Consider the following 19,179-nt stretch of genomic DNA (forward strand, 5'->3'; position numbering starts at 1 on the left):
AGAGACCTCACAGACCTCCTTTGCCCTCTCCCCAAAAAGGGCCCACTTCACTACTGGCCTCTGCTGGCTGAGTACTGGCGTGGGTTGTCAGCCAAGGGACAGGACTCCTGGGCATTATCATGCCTGGGATCAAACCAGTGCATTAGAATCACTGCAGTGCCTGTGTGGTTGTAGGTACTTTACAATGACTTTCAAAAAGATTGGCTACAATTTTGAGGCTAACTTTATTCTCTGTTTAATATGTGTATAACAATAAATCATGGCCATCTGGATCTATAAATTCCTGATAAAATTCACATACTAAAGTATAATGTGGTAAGACATGTTCAAGGGAAAAAAAAAAAAACTGGTTGCAACTTGAGAAGGGCTCTGTATTTCCTTTGTCTTTACTTTTGTATCCTGTAAAGGATAAGGCTGATGATAAATTTCAAAGCAGTACCTGTGATGTCAACATTATACTACCAAGCATTTCCCACTGCTTCTTCTAGAGAGTGCCATTTTCCTTGAGCAGGAGGAAACTTAAACTCTGAGACAAATTCCTCTACTGAATTAGATGGAGAATAGGTCCATCTTCTATATGTACCCTTTTATTTATTCCTTTTAAAGTGATATTTCCATTCCTTTGGATATTCAGGCTAAGAGATGCTAGGTTAAATCTTAGTTGTGTTAATAAACATCAGCAAACAAGATAGAACAGAGCTATGAAAGTAAAAAACCCAAATCATTCACTCATAAAGAAGTTTTTTGAAACTGGGTACCGTGTGGTGACAACACGGAGCTGGTAAGTAGGCACTGCAAAGGCTCATGTGACAGTGCATGGAAATCTGTTTATATGCTAGACTTACCTCATGCCCAGAAAACTCTTTTTTCCATCACTTCTGAAACACTAATATCTCTCTGTAGCTGATGGCTGTAGCATTAGCTATGACACTTCACCTACTGATTTTTAGAGGTTACAGAAACTTCTTGGCTCTTTAGCAAAAGTTGCTGGTGTTGTGCCAGATGTATTTTAATAGTAAATGCATAGAAATTCTCATAAAGCACAATGGGCACCAGTAAGATGGGAAGACTCAGCTTCAACAGTCATTGCCGTTATGATTTAACATCTACATTTTGCTATATAAAGACTTCACTCAGTCTGGGTCCCACTGTGCTAGGGCATATGGTGAAAGTCAGAGACTTTAACTTGCTATGAAGTCTTTTCTGAGTTGTATTAGTTGGCGGTGAAGACTTTTCTGTCACGCAAACCAAAGTATGCTTGCAACTTGCTGTGTTCTTGTAATGTGCTTGAAAGTCTGTATTGCTGTAATTGAAAGCTTCAAAATTTTCTCTTCCACATTGAGCTTTTAAATCAGAGAATTAATCTTCATTAGAAGTTGGGAGGTATTTCATTTTACGAACCAGTGCATGCAAACTTGTATTCTTCCTGTTTAGTCTTATATCAGAGCAAACTGGGTCTTACATGGGTATGCTCAAGAATACAAACCCAAAGTAATAAAAAAGTGAAGAATTTTAAGAGAATTGGCTAAGTCACAGGAAAGGAAAACCCCTGTGAGAAAACTCTGTCTATAGAATGATATTAATTTTAGCATAGTTTAGTTTCATTCCCAACCAGCACAGAGTTTGAATGAGTTAAGGCCATGTTAACTCTGGATAAGAATATGGGCATACTACACTAAAATATGAGTTCAGAGCAGTTTTCCTTTGGCAGAAGTAAGATGCTGTTGTGTAGAAACATGCACACCAGTCAGTAGTCCTCATTCTTCATCTCATAGTTCCTTGTGTGCCTTCTTTTAAAACTGTCTGTGCAGATCTTAATCAGCTAAACTGAGCAACTTTGAAAATAAACTGTGTTAAACTTCTCTTTGAGTGTTTCTGTATAGAGCAGCATTCAATAAAAAAGTCTGGTTTTAGGCATGCATACATATAGTAAATTGGGATGTTTCATATTAACTGGTTAATCCAAGATGAGCTCTTTGCTATCTGTGTTACAGACTTTTTTTTTTCTCTTTTCCCTCACCAGCGATGCAGACCTGCTTCCTTACATACAAGACAACACATGTAAATTATTTAGACTTAAGCTACAGGGGAGCATTGAAGCCAGAATACATTATAATTTTGCAAACTGGCAATGACCTATGTGTGATTAGCAAAATGAAAGGACACACCTGCTGTGTTGGGTTTTGAGAAAATGAAGCCTTTGGGTTTCTGAATGAGTACATCTCTCTTGGATCAAGATTCCTCAAGTAAATGCATAAGACCAAAATTTCAAATTTTGAAGCCTGAGAGATGTCATTCTCTTCTATTATCTAAAATTATCACTAAGCAGAATAATTCCATCTTTTAATTTTGTGTATGATAATAAAATGAATTTAATGCAGTAAGACTCTTGTGGTCACATAGAAACTTATCCAAAACTTCGGCATACCTGAGCTGCTGAACTCAGTTGCAGAATTCTTTCTTTCTTACAGTGGGTCTCAAATCCCTACTGACTAATAAGTATCATCATGCTCCAAGGCAGCCAGATGTTTGACATCAGCCAAGGCACTCCCACTACTCAGTCAATGTCTTTGAGGCTAATTTTATGATAGATTTCTATCCAGAATAAAGATTGCTTTGGTCTTTCTCTTTCAAGCTGCAGCTTTTGGAACTTGTGTATTCCCAGTACCTCTTGCAAGGGATGTGGAGACCAGAGACTTGGCTTCTGCATCAATCACACAAATGTTACAGCCTCTCTTTTAGGCCAGCTTGTGTGAGTATGTTTAGTACAGTGTAAAGATATCTAAGAAGGAGGTTCCCCGTTCAAGTGTACTGATGCAGACTGAAGGTTCCAGCTCTATTTTTAATTATTACTTTTTTTTTTTCTTTAAAAGCTAAAATATGCTTGAAATGGTTGATGTGCAGGGCATAAAGTTGGACAGCTTTGTGATTCCAGCACCACAGGGAAGATTTCTGGAATGAAGAATAGGCTATTCTCCCTATTAATATAAATTCCATAATACAAGGGCTGAAAGTTGTATTATGTTAATTTTAAAATGAGATATCATGTCTCCTGGACATCTTTCTTTCTTGTGAGTGTCCTAGAATAGCATAGGATTACTCTCTACTTATACCCTTCCTCTGAACTGCCTTATTCAGAAAGGGCATAGTGACAAGGATTTGGAATAGGGAAATGCACTGTACCAATCCAGAGCAGTTTCAGCAACTGGGGACAGCGTCCCCTGTACTCATTTCTTTAAAAGAGTACAATTCTGGAACTGTCTGTAAGCATGATAATGTCTTGATATTGTCTCAACTGCCATGAAGATTTCTTACTCCTTTTCTCTAACTCGGCTTTCATATGAGCTGCTAAGTGTAAACCACACTAATGTTGCAAGCAAACAAGTTTGAATAATTTTTTCTTGAAAAAGGGAGATTGGAGTAGGCAAAAAGGGTCTATTTTGTGTGTTTAACTGTAATTATCACGTATTTGTTTCTCTACCTGCAGGGTCTCAAGGGTTATCCGGGACTGCGAGGGCCACGGGGTGAGCAGGTAAGTGATGAAAGCACAGTACAGTATACTCTACAGATGAACAACTGAGGATGGAAGAATGCATAATCCAATATAAGTGTTCAACATAAGCAATCAAGGTAAATAACTGACTGCTTAAGGAGATACTTGATAATTCTTGACTGAGAATTCAGATTATTTAGATATCAGTGTGGTAAAAATAGCCAAATGAAACGGAAAAGACCAGCTTGCTTTTCTTCAACCTACCACACTGGCTTGGCAGAGGTTGGTGTAAACTTATTGTTAGAGGCACAGTTTGTATTCTCTCAAAACCTCTACCAGTTTAAGGCATTTTAAATTTCCTAGAATGTAGAAAATGAAATGGTTATTTAGTGCTTTTTCTCACTTCCATGTCAGTTCAAGAAGCAATCTGAATGTAAATTTTGAAGCCATTCAATTGCTGATGTGATATATTGGCATTAATGAGGCTCCTAATGGCAGGGTAGGTGGAAGCATGAGCCTCCTTTGGGATGACAGTGAAAGGGAAACGTTGATGATAACAGATGATAGACACTCAAAGGGAGAAGAAAACTCATGAACATCATGCATGACTTTAATGATTTTTATGCACAAATCTTAGCTGAATAAGTGGTGATTTTTCTTATAGGCAAATAGGCATTTTTCTGTGATGACTATGATTTTGCAGTGAGGTAAAGGAGATAGCTAGTGGGGGCAGGGTGAGGGGAAGTCATTCTTAATGTCAGAAGAAAAGCGTCTCAAGCTTTGAAGAAGTTGCAAGTGAAAATAATCAGTTAGTTGCCACTGAGGGGAAAATGTGAAGCTTCCATTTAAAAGTAATTCTGCTAATTATTCATGCAATCAGGTATTTAGGTTCCTTCAAAGGCAATTCATGTTCAAGAATGTGAAAACTGATGGTGTGCAACTGTTTGATGTCTCATACAGTTGCTGTAAATATTTTTCTTCATTATTATCACTTGGAAAACACTCTGCCGTAACTTTTAAGAGAGCACTTTGGATGAAAGGGTTTTATTTTGCACGTAGTTGTTACTGCTGGTATTTTCAGTTCTGGCTGGTGAAGGTGATGAGTTAGACCACTTGTTATCTGTAGCACCCACCTGTGTTTATAGTTCTTAGAAGCTTGTATGGTGAGAACAGACATTCCTCTGAATTTGTGAATTGTGGAACTCCTAGAAGAGCTGGTGACAAAGGAAACATTTTAAAATTTATGTTGTAAATGCAATTATTCTACTGCTTTTTTAGTATTTTCATATACATATATTTTGAGGAGCAGCTGAGCCCAACTAGGAGGCTATAGATCCTAGTTCTATGACAACATCTGTCAGAAGATTAATCACTACTGATTGAAAGCAGGTGACAAAATCATCTCAATTGCAGCTCAAACAAAAAATACTGCAACCCCTTTTTGCATCTGCACTTCTGAGTTCTGCTTCCCGAGACTGCTGTTTCACCATAAATCAGCTGTGAACAGCTCAGGGAGGAATCCTGACCCATTTCTGTGGTAACACTGACATATGACAGTGGGTGGAAGGGTCAGGCTGGGAGAGTGTCCAGTTTGTGGATTTAGCTTGTTTAAAATAAAATTAACTGAACAGAGGTAGGTGGAGTTTCCTAAATATTGGTGATGGGGCCGTGCCATTTGGCACAGTTTCAGAAAAGCACATTTTTCCAAAAATACACAGTCAGATGTGCAGATGTTAAGTAATAAAACAACAACAAAAATGACTTTTGGATTTGATTAGGAGGAAGAAGATGGAAAGAAGTTTGATACATTCATAGCTAATCCAGTGCTATATTGACGTGATTCTGGAAGAAACAAAGAAATTTGGCTTTGTAAGGACACAATAATTCTTCTTTAATGAAACATTTAACGAATTTGTTCAAATACAGCTAAGACCAGTGCAGTTACCTCATTATAAGAATCTGTCTCCTGTATTCCTCCTCAATTACTTTTTATAAATAGCGTTTATGTTTCTATTATGGAAATAAGGGGTACACTGTTGTGTTTCACAAAATCTTAGACAACTTTTCTTGTAGTGAACTTTAAAGGATACTTAACTGAAATTGGTGGAGTTACTTATATATGCTGAGTAAATTTTAGAGTGTTGTCATGTTGCTTGCTTAAAAACCAATTTTTCCATGAGCTTAGGCTGTGTCACACGACTAGGTGTTAACAAAGAAATTATGAAATGAATACACACCAGAATATGACATTAAACCTGTTTGTCTGTTTTCTTTTTTTCCCCCACCTCTTTTTCCACTTAGGGACTTCCAGGAACTGCTGGCAGTGTTGGGGCAGTTGGTTACCCTGGCAGGCAGGTGCAGTAACTATACTGATGTCTTTGCAGTTTGGGGGATTTTTCCTGTTTGTTCTTTTCAGAAGTACTATATCTAACTCTTTTGGAACATTTTTACTAACATTATAAATATAATTGTTTACATTCTATCATTTATCCTTGAAACAAACCTCTTTCAGTGCCCATTAGGTGATGTTGAGTCTTTTAGTTATTAAACTTGGATGGGTAAGGTGCAGTAATGCTGTACCTTTCAGGAATATGTGAATGACATTACCAAAGTACTGAATGTCTAAACACTTTATGCTGCTTCAATACATCACTTGTGGTTCTGTATGTTTTTTCCTCTTTTATTTCAAGTCCAGAAGCAATAGGAAATTGCCCGTTGTAGTATAGTTCCTCCTGATTTTCACCAGTGTATTTACTTCACTGCTGAAATTATTTCTACAGAACATTAAAAGATTCTGGTCCCTTCACCATTCAGATGTTTAAGAAGGAGAACCAATAAAGCCACAAAGCAGATTTCTATAAATAAGAACACTTATAAATATTGATTTTTTTTTTAAATTACATATATGATAACAGATACCTCAGCCCAGTAATACAAATAAGACATAAAGTAGAAATATTCATTATTTTCCCCATATGAAGGTATATGAGACAAATTCAACGACTGTGGTTTTGTGTCTTCTTAAGCGTGAATTTGACCAATACTTCGGCATTTTATTGGATTAGGTTTGTAAAGGCTATATATTTTCAAATTCCATTACAATATTGTATACAGTAATGGATGATAACACGTTTGTGTTGAATCACATAAACTGTTTAAAGCATTTGGACTATATATGCTTTTCTGACATTAGCTTGAAAATAATTGGAGATGGGTCCAAATGTAAAAGGTTATGAAAAATCCTGTGAAATTATGTCACAGTAATGTCAGGTCACCAGGCCTGGAAAAAAAAATTCCTCACAGAAGAAATATTTTTACCATAAAGGATGTTTTCAGTCATTGTCGTAGTTTCAGCCACTAGTTAATGGGAGACCTTTCTGACCATGAGGACTGCTTCGACACCCTCTTCAGTTCTAATCATGTTAAGAATGTATTGCCAGTTTACAGTTAATAAATACTGTTGCTGTTCTTTTAAACAGAGCATATCTGGTTGTTTTAAATGAAGTACAACCCTTGTCTTTTTGTAATAGGGCTTAGCTGGACCAGAAGGTAACCCAGGTCCTAAAGGTGTAAGAGTAAGTAAGCGTTTTGGCACTGTGTCTATTTTTACCCACACATAAGAAAGGGGATGAGGAGTTTCATTAAGCTCTGCCACTTGTACGCCTGTCTTCCCAGAACCTGCAAAAGAAAAAAAACATGGTGTTTCTTTCAAAGCATGTGTAAGGATTTCTTCTTTTTTTTCCCCGTGGTGAGCAGCACAGAGCAGTCGTGTTGTTGCGCTTCCTCTCACTTGGAATGCAGGCAGGCAAGAGAAGGAAAGTGATACTGAACGTGGGGGTGAGAGCTGGGAGTGAAGAGGAGCGGATGTTTCCTGCCCGAGGCATTATTTCCATAATGGAAGCTGTCAAGGGGAGATGTATCTGGCATTTTCAACCTGTAACAGCTACAAAAGTTGATAAAGGGGAACCACCTTGTCCCATAAAACCAGAAAAGTGATCTTGAGATTTTAGAATGGTTCAATTGTAGTCACGTGTATCCCAGGAACTGCAGGCTCTCTATGCTCAGTTGATTCAGAGTTTCCTTTTGATTATTCTTGGAGGTAAAATAGGTTGGCTTTTTTCTGGGGAGATTGGGATTTGTGTGTTGTTTGGTTGATTTTTTTAATAGGCGCATGTATATGCCTACACATAGTGGTATAAGTATTTTTTCAGGCTGAGACTCTCACCATCAGGCAGTAGATGTGTTTCCGGAAACTTGCATGTTGCTGGTTGCACCTCAGATTTGAAGGAGCCTTTTGCTGGGTGTTTTCAGGCTCTCAGCTCGTGGCATACAGGTTGCTAAACAGTGTGCTGTGTTCTTAAGTATCTATTAAAATAATCATATTGTGCTGCTAGATTCACTTTTCTGCTGATTTTTAAGGTAGTTACTAAAAGCCTTTACCTGCAGCAGCTTCTTAAACATGCCTATTTTTTTGGGGGTGGGTTTATTTGATGTCAGTTTTCATTACAATGATGGCAAAAGTTAGTTTGTCAGGATCAAGTGCCAACAGATATTGGACCCTGAGGGACTGTATATTTTGCATTTCTTTATTTTTGCTCAGATTCTCAATGCATTTTGTCTCGTTCTCCTCTCAACCAACAAGACACTAAGTGATCCCAGACATTTCCTGAAAAGTTACTACTTCTCTGTTTACACAAAGCTAAGAATGGCCAATGTATTAGTAATTTTAGGGGAAAACACCTGTCAGGTCTTAAGGCTAAGTCCTGTATATGAATTCTACAAGCTACTTCCAATAAAAATGATGATGCAGCCCTGTTGTGACACACTACTGTGCCATGGAGGTGTATAGCAACATGATCCAGCATATCTTTAGAGCTTTAAGTTTAGAGCCTTCCTGCAATCAAACTATACTCTGCTTCTCAACTGTTTTAAGAAACTGTAGGAAAAAAAGAAGTTCCTTTGTTTTCCTTACTCTCATTAGGGCTGGTTGACAAGATGGGAACTATCTTTCATGATTTAAAAAAAAAAGCTACCAAAACCCCCCAACTGTTACAATTGGAGGATGAGAGTGTTGAAAGCAAGGGTTTATTTTTTAGTAACTAATAATATATTTGTTCCAATCTCCATTTGAATCTGGTAGTGCAGAATCCATCTATACTATTTTTGTAAATTGTGCTATCATTTCTGCTGACTCAGCAGCATGTTTCCGTGTCCATACAACTGATTCTATGAGAACATCTTTTTCTGAGGGGAACGTAGGAGAGAAATGCATTGTGACTGAACCTTAAGAAAACATTCTCCTTATGACAAGGTAAACTTTCTAGGACTCTTGCACAGAGCAGTGATCACACAGTGTTATTGACGTTGAGAACACATTTTCTGATGTATTTCATTAATAAAGTTAACTTCAACAGCTTTGTCTTATTTCATCTCTTCTAATAAATAAGGTCTCTGATGCAACTTTGTCTTAGTGGAACACTTTCTTATTCCTTTATGTATTGATTCTGTATCCTTATAATAGGAAACTATTTTTGCTGTTTTTCTGGAGAGTAAATCTTATCCACATTTAAAATTATTCTGGCTTCAACGGTAATTTCAAATGAGCCCGAATTTAATCCCTGGATCTGTAACCCACAGCTAGCCAATACTGAGGGACAAGCAGTGTTGGTGGGAAGCAGCCTTGTAATCAAGGATTGTTCTTATGTTTTTAGGGTTTCATTGGACCTCCAGGTGTGGCAGGACAACCAGGACCTGAAGGAGAAAGGGTAGGTTTAATTGGACATTAATGAAATATTGATGTTTGGGTGGTATTGCAATATATGTTAGAATGTGAAAAAAAATGTACAAGGCATAGCCATTCATCTGAGTCTTTGCCTAAAAGCAAAACTGATGTGAATGAAATTAAATAAGTCATACCTAATTAGCCTAATCAATGAAATGCACTGCTGCTATAGTTAAGCTGGGAGCAGCTGTAAATTATTATGTTAATTTACTGTAGAGCTGCAAGGATTACTGGTATTTTTTTCTTACCACCAAGGTCCATAATCAGTATTTTTCATTGAAGCAATTTCATTCAGTCAATAATTAATATTTGTCAGTTGTCAGATGATGTTTGCAATAAAACCAGTCATGGAGACCTTAATCACTGTCACTCTGTGCTTGAGCTTTTCTTTGCTTCTCTCGAGCACAAAGGATGTCTAGTCAGGTACTTTGATGGAAGCAGGATGTGGCCTTTCTTCATAGTTGTTCTGATGTGGCCATGGTAAAGACAAGCAAAGTTTGTTTCTGCCCCCCTTTTATAGGACATTGTCTCTATGATTTTCTTTCTTTTTTTTTTTTTTTTTTAATGGTGTTTCTTCTCACAATTTTTCCAATCAAATGCAGGTTTAGTTACTTGAGTTTGAGTTATTGAAGAAAACCTAATTATGATGGATTGTTTCTTTCTCAGGGCATCCCAGGCTTCCGTGGAAAAAGAGGTCCTAAAGGGAGACAGGTAAAGTTTCTAACACTTGTTACAATTTCTGCTGCTACCATAAATGAGCCTGTAATTCACTCTGTAACTTTAATCATCTGTTAAATGTTAGTTTTACTTTTTCCATAGATGACTTTCTATTGTTTCCAGTTCATACTTTGCAGTACTGCCAGTTCTTTGCAGGGTATAACTACAAGATGTTCTGAAGTGAGGAACACTTAGCATGATGCACCTTGTCATGGGTTACTTATATCAGCTACCTGAGGGTTAAAAGATAACAGGAACATGAATGTGTTCTGTAAAATTAGTGTTAGCACACGGTGCAGATATGATGCAAGTTTCATAACTTTGATTTTAGTGTCGGTTTGAATGTAAATCAACAACTTCTAATGTCTGATATTTCTGGAATATGGTAAATTAAAGCTGTCCTCTACTTAACATATATTTCTACAGCTGAGAATAAACGCAAATCTGCCAAGTATACATTATCAACATCCACATATTTCCTGTGGTATATCTTCAGTGCCAAGTGTTTTGTTTTATGCTGCAACCTTATTATTTTAGGTCTTTGAAGCTATCCAGGAGTTTCCAATTTTAACTTGCTTGTGGTTTGAGACTGGTAATTGCAATAGGATTCTCCAGTTGTGCACTCAGTTGTGCTCAGCAGTTCAGATGACTTTCATCTAGCATGTTGAACAAGCTTGTTCAGCAGTAGCAGTATGATTGCCATTGTTTAGCCCTCAATGTATGCCATGAAAGTTGGGAAGGGTTCTGTTTAATTATGTGGTGGTTTCTATGTTATCTAACAACAGCCAAATAAAAAGGCACTAGCCTTCAATAGAGTTCCTTTTGACTAAAAGAAAGGCATGCAGAGAAGTGTCATGAAGTTGATAGACCATTCTTTCTGAAGCTGCTATCAAATTGTTAAGATATAAGATTAAAGTAAGAATCTGTTTGTCAATTGTTCAGCTAGCAGGATGGGGTGCTCCTGTGTTTGTTTGCTTATAATTCAAATTAAATGCTACTTTGAGTGGGCAAGAAGGGGTCTGTGCCATCAGTACAATCCAGTAGTTGGCAGCGTGTTGTGCTGGTGAGTCACCTGCAGCATTTCAGAAGAAAGAGAACCTGGATGGAAAGCAAAGGCTTGTGCTCAGTGCGGAAAAGGAAGAGGAGGTTACAGCAGGGTACTCTCAAAACGTGTTTTGTGCTATAATCTCATTCTCAGTGGCAGGTTTCACTGAGGCTTCTGAATACCTGTGTAGTAGTTTGTTTCAATTCTTAACAGTTGGTGCTCTCCATGCTGTGGTAAGCGGTTATTTTTCATTTACAATAAGAGCACAACTTCTGTCAGTGCCAGGCTATGCTCTGGTAAGGACTTCTATTTATATAAATCAATTCAGAGAGGTTTCATATAAAGGACAGAGCACCAAAAGCACCTCTGCACAATGTTGGTGACTACCTTCATTCAGTACTGATGCTTCTGTAATGTTGTCATTTCCTCAAACCCAAGGTTCGTTCCAAATTCTTTTGATGATCTATAAAGTACTTGCTTGACCGAAGGCTACTAATCTGTGGACCAAATCAGAAGAGCAGTCACATGGGAACTTGGCTTGAAGTACTTTGCTGGATCACAAGCTTAGAGAATGTGTGTTATTATAACCTGAGACTATGATCACTGTGATTACAACATCTCACAACACAGTGTTCTGGAGTTAACAAATCTGGTGCTTTGGGGCAGGGCACCGATACTAAAGGAAATTTGTCATGGCAGTTACATAGTGCCTGAAGTCAGACTCCTCACGTTGTGTTCTAGGATGCAACTTATTTCTTTGGACAAAATTTCTGTCAATAGTAATTCTCAGGGGGAAAAAAACCCCTGACTGGCAGAGATCCTTCTGAATGAAAACAGATCCCAACTATGATCTAATTTTTGGAAGTAATGTTAAAGTGTAAGCAAAGTTAATAATACAAAGGATTGTTCACTTAAAATTTAAAATGCTACTACTTAGCAGGTTTATTGAATAGTTATTCATATTTGTAACAACTATGGCATATTTGAAATGCAACAAATTCAATTACTAAAATCTTTATTGTGAAGATTATAGAGTGAGGATTTGTTTGAATTTTAGATTAGTTTTGCATATAATATTTTAAAGAAAATACTTCATAGTAGAAGCATATGTATTAAATTTCTTGCCATTGTATGCTCATAATGTAAACTTTGGCTAGTTCTGTAGTATTTTTGATGTATTTTCTGTCCTGTTAGTATGATGCATAGTGATTTCATGGATATACTTTGACCACATTTTGGGGAACGTTTTTATATAGTTTTCTTCCAAATGGGATTAGTTACAGCCAGAGGTCAATGTGACAGAACAGACCTTGTAAATTATACCAATAATTTATTAGTCAAGTTCATTGTAGCTGTAAAAACAGTTCAGGTTCTGTTTTATATAAAAATTATGAATAGTCATCCTTTGTATGCTTTATAGTAATGTAAAACAATAACATGTAATAAAACACTTCTTGCACAGTAGTATTATTATATTACTTTCAATTTTAGACTTTTCCAACTGTTTTCCTATGTTGCATTTTCCTTTCATTTTTCTGCTTCCTAAGATAGTTTTATTAGCATCAGTTAGAAGACACATGCTGTTGAGAACAGGATTATCATGACTGTGGGTAATCTGTCCCTTTTGTAACTCATGGTATGCTGGGTTCTTGCTGTATATTAACATGTGACATGTATCTATGACCTGGTGACTGGTAAAACTGTCCCTTTGCATCTGCTGTTTCACATTTTATATTCATGTGTGTTATGGTAATTCTGCCTCTTCCAACACTTACCAATAGTAGTACAATCAAAATACTGTATTATTAAGGAAAGGGTAGTAAAATAAACTTCATCTACATCCTATCAGCTGCTAGCTTTTAAAAATATAGGCACTGTCAAATACTCATTTTGCATGTGTGAAATTTTACAGTACGTTTTCAGAGTTTTGCAAAAATTTGGCCAGTGGTGTACAGATTGAGAACCAAATCTGCTTTATTGACCATCAATTTGTGAACCTTTACTGCTTAAATGAGAAGACAGTAACACTATAAAGACTTGAACTATCAGACCTTACAGTTATGGCTACAGGCTCTTATTTATGAGTTCCATGATCAGATCTTGAATACAAATTTCATTATTGTGAGAGGCATTCCTGTCTTTTGCTTTCTTGATGTTGCAGGAGAATGCAGAAAAAATACTCCAACCAAAATCAACCCAAAAGATGGTCCAGGGAGTGTTAAGCATGTCTCAGATAAAGTTACAGTATCATGCATGATGATGGGAATAAAGAGCCTATTAAGTTTTTTCTATGTATTGTTTAAGCAGTGTGTGTGCATATATATACGTATGTATATATATGTACATGTAAAAAGTTGCTTTAACTTTTATAGAATTTTTGTTTAAGTGATTACTAAAGCCAAATGTAGCTTAAGCAGTGCTTGAGCTACTTTGGTTTATTATATGTTATTTTCACCTCCTTGCTGCCATTTAATTTTGTCTTCCTGACTGCCGTTCATCTAATATTGTATGATGGTGCATTAAGGAATGACACTGCTGTGCTGAATCCTGAGCTGGGCAGCTGGGTGTGTGTCCTCCAAACAAGGTAGATTAGAAAGGCCTGACCTGCAGCAGGTTTGAACACAGTCTTACAGGGGTGAAAGGTTAGTGTCTCTCAGTACTGTTCCTAATACACAGGGAGAGGTAAAAGGACATTCAAACATTGAAAAGACAAAAAAGAGTATTTGATATAAAAATTACTGTAAGGGTGGTATATGATTTTAGGAGACAAACAATTACTACTATTCTATTTCATTCATTTGAACTATGCAGCCGAAACTCGCTTCCTCCATTCATCCATCTCTCCCTGAATCCACTTGCTGATGTCTGAATTTCTAATACTTATAGGAATTAAGTGTTTAGACCCCACCTTTCATGTCCTGATAATAAAGAACAAGCATTCTCTCTTCTGCTTTAGGGTTTTCCAGGTGACTTTGGAAACAGAGGCCCCCCTGGTCCAGATGGGAATCCTGTAAGTATCAAATTGTGTCTTGATTAACATAGGAAAACTTGTAATGCTCAGTATAAACCCCCCTCCCAAATGGAAAGCAGACTTTTGCCTCAAAAGCAGCTTTGCTGTCTTGCTGTATTTGTAGGAAAACTCTGGCTGCAGACTCCAAATTCCAGTTTCCTTTGATAAGAAAAAAAGAGTGAAAGGGCTTTAGGACAAACAAGGGAACAGCAATAAATGCTGGGCAAAAGAGCAGTTGATTTGAATCTGATTTTATTGTTGGATGCTCCTTTGGAGACTGCTATCAGTTTGTGTCTAAAGGTTGTTCTGATATGGACCACAGTCAGCAACTGGGCAGAGGTGGTCTCGTTTCTGAAGACCTGCCCTTTCCTGACATCCATCATAGAAACTGATTTTAGAAAAGCTTACATGAGTGTTGCTGGTGAGTTATTGACATTTTGCTGTCAACATTTTGAAACATAGGAAAAAAATTATTTTGCATTTCTGGTCCATGAGGCAAAGTTCCTGCTCATGGCAATGTCAGGTGATGTCAGTAGGGTGCTTTTCATCTGGAAAATGCTCTGAGGGGTTGTGAATGTCACCAGTTGCTCTGCAAATGATATAAAAAGGGGAGTTCTTCCTTCCCCTCCTGGTACTCACAAGTTTCTCTCCTTTCCTGATAAAGCTCTTTCCACAAGATCTGCAGAACAACAGCACTTCAGTAGAAACAAACTCACAAAGCCTGCATCTGAAATTACAGACTTGCACTTTACAAAGAAGCCTGTTTCAACACAGGCATTTGCAAACAAGTTCCTTCTAATCTGCCAAGACAGCTGCTGATCTTACCACCTTCTCAGACAGGCAGCAGCCCCGCTCCCCTCCTCCCCCAAAATCACCCCGCAGGGCTTGTTCAGGCAAGGGGCCAGGGCTGCAGCTGCAGGGGCTGCAGTGCTAATGGGGTATTTACAGAGCCCGTTCCTGAGCTGGCAGTGGGGAGCAGGGGCTGCCTGGGAGGCGTGTGGTGCCAGGAACTTGGAGGGAAGACATTTTTTCCATGTGCTGACTTGACGCTAATGACTTCTGTCTCCATGCCTAATTTCTTCTGCTGAACAGAGTAATGCCATCCTTCACTTCCACAACACCCTCTCATTTCTCTGAGGATGTCAGTGTGCCTTTGGAGGATGTTGCTAGAGCCATCAGGTTCCCTTGTGGGGAGCCCGGAGCAGGTTGGAGGAGGTGTGTAGGCACCAGAGGAGCTAGGAGAGCACAAAGGGGTCCTCTGTGCCATGCCCAGCAGCCATGCCATGTTGGGCAGCTTCAGAAATGGCCCAGGTTTGCTGGGGTAAAAGCTGCCCTTCACTGTGGGTGCTCATGGGCTGCAATGAGCCCTGTGTATGATTTCCATTGAGTAGTAGGTCTCAAGTGTCAGGGCAGCCTGTGCGAGCTGTGCTGAAATGGAGAGCTACAATACCCCTTTCACACAGGGCAAAGAGACTGTTTTCCATGATGTTCAGAATTTTAGCCTCTGCTGAGTTAAACTTGAGCACAACAGAGGCAGTAGTAGTGTACTGTTGCATTTGTTGCTTCTACGTAAGGTACAAATACTGCAGTTTGTATCAAGAAATAATTTTTCATAAAGAGCATAGCCTTTAATTTGCAAAGGTGTTTCTTTGAACTGAGCTGGTTTTTTGTTTATCTTTCAAAGGAATCTTAATAAATTGTTGTGGTGGGTTTTTTTCTTACCCTTCCAAAATTTTTTCTTATTCTCACTTTAAATATAATGGTAATAAATCTTATATTCTTTGGTAATGCAGGAATCATTTAATGATGCAAATATATCGAGATCTAATTCCACAATCAGGGATTTTAATAAGCATGTTCCCCTGTATAGTGATAAGCTGTCATTCTTCAAGAACTCTCTATAAAAAATCCCAATTGATTTGCTTTGCAGATCACTTTTGTTTATCACTGGGAATTTTTTTAAATGGTAAAATTCAGATAATCTAAAATTCATTTTCTTTGAAGGGAATTGTTGGTGGTGTTGGTCCTCCTGGATTTCCAGGACTAAGAGTGAGTACAGTTTTATTACTTAATTTGATAAGGCTTCATTGGAATAGTTGTCTTGTGTGTTTGTGAAAAAATACAAACAATTATAAGAATCCAGGGACTTAAACAGATTTTGTTTTAGTTAGCCATGATTTTAATTAAAATCTCTCTACAAAACTGCTGTCATATTGCTGGTGCGGACTATTCTTATACTCAATTGGATTTGTATGCTTATTTCTGACCTGGTGTGTCTGGTGGTTTTATTTGAAATAAACAAATCTGTTAGTTTATACCCCTAAAGCCAGCCTTACTTTTTGAAAAAGGGCAATACTTTCAGACATAGCTGAGGTGGGTGTATAGATGCCGAAAAATGATGACCCTTATGGGGACAGAAATAGTTTTGCAAATGAGCCTCTGGTCTTCTGAGTTTAGTGTCTGGGATGACAAATGTGTGAACAAAAATACGCATGGACAAGTGCTTACAATGTAGAAATGCAGCTTCATAAAGGTAGGGTGATTGTGTATCCTTTCAACAGCTTAATAGAACTTACAGATGTATTAGGGTGTTTTTAAAGATATTTCACTGTATTTAGCCAAGACACATTAGAAATGCAACTCACGAGCAGTTATTAATAACTCTTCATAGTTGAAAAGACCTTACTAGTACAGTAAGATTTTGCAGTTGAGGAAAACGTGGCCCAGCAATGTTTTCTTCAGGTTTCTGATCAGCCTTTGGGAGCTTCCAAAGCATCAGCAAATCTAGATGGGGTTTTGAAATAAGGTCAGAGCATGGCTAAAGAGCACATCAGTATCTAGTGGCATGAGTCCTTTGTGGTTACTACTACCACAATGTATAGGAATCATCACTAAAATTTACTTTTATACACTCCTCTGTGTCTCTGCACTGCATCATATTAGTTACTCTGGTTCCCACTTTCCCAGTCAGTAAGATAATTGGAAGAGCTGTGCTTTGTTTCACAGTTTCTATATGAGGGACCATTGCACTCTTTAAACTGTAGCAGAATTTCACAAGACCGGGGGGGAAGTTCAGGTGACCCCAGCATTCCCAAATACAGCTTGTGTGGTGCAGCCCTGGTCCTTGACCACACCTGGTCTCCAAATGGGTTTGTGCAGCCTGGCCTCTGGTTTCATGTGGCAGATGGCCATGGTCATTCAAAACTGTGTAAAGAACTAGACACCTCAATGTTTGTTCTAAACCACTTAGTCAGTTATAATGCATTATGCTGTTGTAACATGCAACCTTGAACATAAGATTAAATATATTATTCTGGCAGAACCCAACAGCATTAATTCAGGTATCTTGCCCAGCCCAGCTGTATGCAGTGTCAAGAGCTAATTATGTTTTTGTGTTTTGTTCATGAGAACAATGGTGAAGTGAGCAACACCAGCAAGCTTAGTCCAAGAATTCCTTCCTTCCATATTTTCTTCAATATACAAAGCTGTTGCCAAGTTCAGAGTTTTGGCTGCCTGAGTAGTTAGTCTCTCGAGATTTGCAAGGCTATGAGTTTTAATAAGATGAGGACTTTTCAGGTATTAGAGCTAGCTTTTCATTTTTACCTGGTTTTGTTTTGTGGTTTTGGTTTTTTTTTTTTTGTTTGTTTTGGTTTTTTTTTTTTTTTTTTTGTATGTGTGTATTTTAGTTTTCTTTTTCTGGTATCTTTTTGACAGGTAAAAGCAATTTGGTTTAGTTTCCCTTGTCACACAGAAATTGTCAGAAAGGTACACTTTATGTAGCTGAAGTAACTTTTGTTTTCTATCAGGAAGTTTTAGCCAAACTATTACACACGTGCCAACATGTAATGAGGATGTTTTAGATGGAGGATGATTTTTTTTAAACTGACAGACATATTGTTTCATCCCTTTCCTTATCAGTGGGATCACTTTTCAAGTTTTATTTTTGTGTAGTCCCAGTTTTTTGCTGTCAATTAGATCAGCCAATGTCTCCATAGACTGTCACAGGAGTTTCTTCAACCTGAATTTTGCAAAGCTGTTTTGGAACTTCTTCCCATTGTTTTTGTAAGCTAAATTTCCCAACTCAGTACCCCTTTGTGATTTTTTTTCAATCAATCCTATTATTACCAGAAGTATGCATTTCAATGTACAGTATCATTAACGCAAAAATGCCTTGCTGAACTAGAATATATAGCACAAGTAAGAGACAGCAATGTAAACAATTTATCTTGGCATAGGCTAATATGACAGAGTATATCATTTAAGCAGTCATGGAAAGCTAAAGCAATACGGAGTGGGGAGCACCACTGAGACGCTAAGTCATCAGTCTTCCTTTTTCTTCAGTGGGCCATGAGCCCAGTTTTGGCTGCAGAAGAATGTTTTTGCAAACAGTGCTGAACGAGTCTCCAGAGAATAATTGATGTGTGCTGAACTGGAAGTCAGTAGATGTCCATCTCATCTTTTACGTGTCACTCTCAGCAAGTGGCAAAAGATTTCTATATTCATATTTGTTGCTAAATTCTTGCATAGCCACAGAGCTGTTCACAATGGGGAGGGCTTTTTTGGTTTTGGTTTCTTTTTTTTTTCCACCAGAGGTAGACTAGGTAGAAAGTAGATGGATTTCGCCCCCAATCCTGTACTATAGTTCTAGTTATTGCTAAATAATGTGTCATGTTTAGCTCACCATTTTTCATTAATATTATTGCTGTTGCTGTGTAGATGATTTTTTTTTTGAGGTTTTTTTTTTTTTTTTTTTTTTTGGTTCACTTTTCTTTTTCAAGTCATTAAACTGTCCATATAAATCCCAGAAAGGAGAGACGTAGTAAGGGCTTTGAAGGTACATGAGAACAGAGAAAGTTAGCATGCCTGTCAGAATTTAGGTTAAGTTTGCACACTTGGCGTTTTAGAAGAATCCCATATCTCTTTCTTAACTTGTAGAGATCACCAAGACATGAGAAATCCTAGAAAAAGTCCCTTTTTATGATGCTACTCACAGCAGAATAATTGTTTTAAGCCAAATTCAATAGAGTTGTGATGTCCCATAACCCTAAGGACAGAGGGAATAGCCAGCGATCGTGCAGCTCTGCTACAAAGGAAAGCTTCCTTGTTCTGCGTTGCCTAATGCACTGCTGTCT

General features: G+C 37.8%; 1 protein-coding gene across 7 annotated transcripts in view; it reads left to right on the top strand.

The window, feature by feature from the left end:
• COL24A1 (collagen type XXIV alpha 1 chain) overlaps window positions 1-19,179 on the top strand; it is a 136,832-nt gene that overhangs the window by 31,134 nt on the left and 86,519 nt on the right. For 5 of the 7 annotated variants that reach the window (XM_082053507.1, XM_082053512.1, XM_082053510.1 and 2 more), the window contains 7 exons: window positions 3,488-3,532; window positions 5,795-5,848; window positions 7,024-7,068; window positions 9,205-9,258; window positions 9,942-9,986; window positions 13,994-14,047; window positions 16,052-16,096. In XM_082053507.1, coding sequence (XP_081909633.1) covers window positions 3,488-3,532; window positions 5,795-5,848; window positions 7,024-7,068; window positions 9,205-9,258; window positions 9,942-9,986; window positions 13,994-14,047; window positions 16,052-16,096 — 342 coding nt within the window. The remainder of the gene's footprint in view (window positions 1-3,487; window positions 3,533-5,794; window positions 5,849-7,023; window positions 7,069-9,204; window positions 9,259-9,941; window positions 9,987-13,993; window positions 14,048-16,051; window positions 16,097-19,179) is intronic. The other 2 variants (XM_082053509.1, XM_082053511.1) reach the window with 2 other exon arrangements.

This window comes from Streptopelia decaocto (assembly GCF_964273445.1).
Source record: "Streptopelia decaocto genome assembly, chromosome: 5".
In the NCBI taxonomy this organism is placed as follows: domain Eukaryota; kingdom Metazoa; phylum Chordata; class Aves; order Columbiformes; family Columbidae; genus Streptopelia; species Streptopelia decaocto.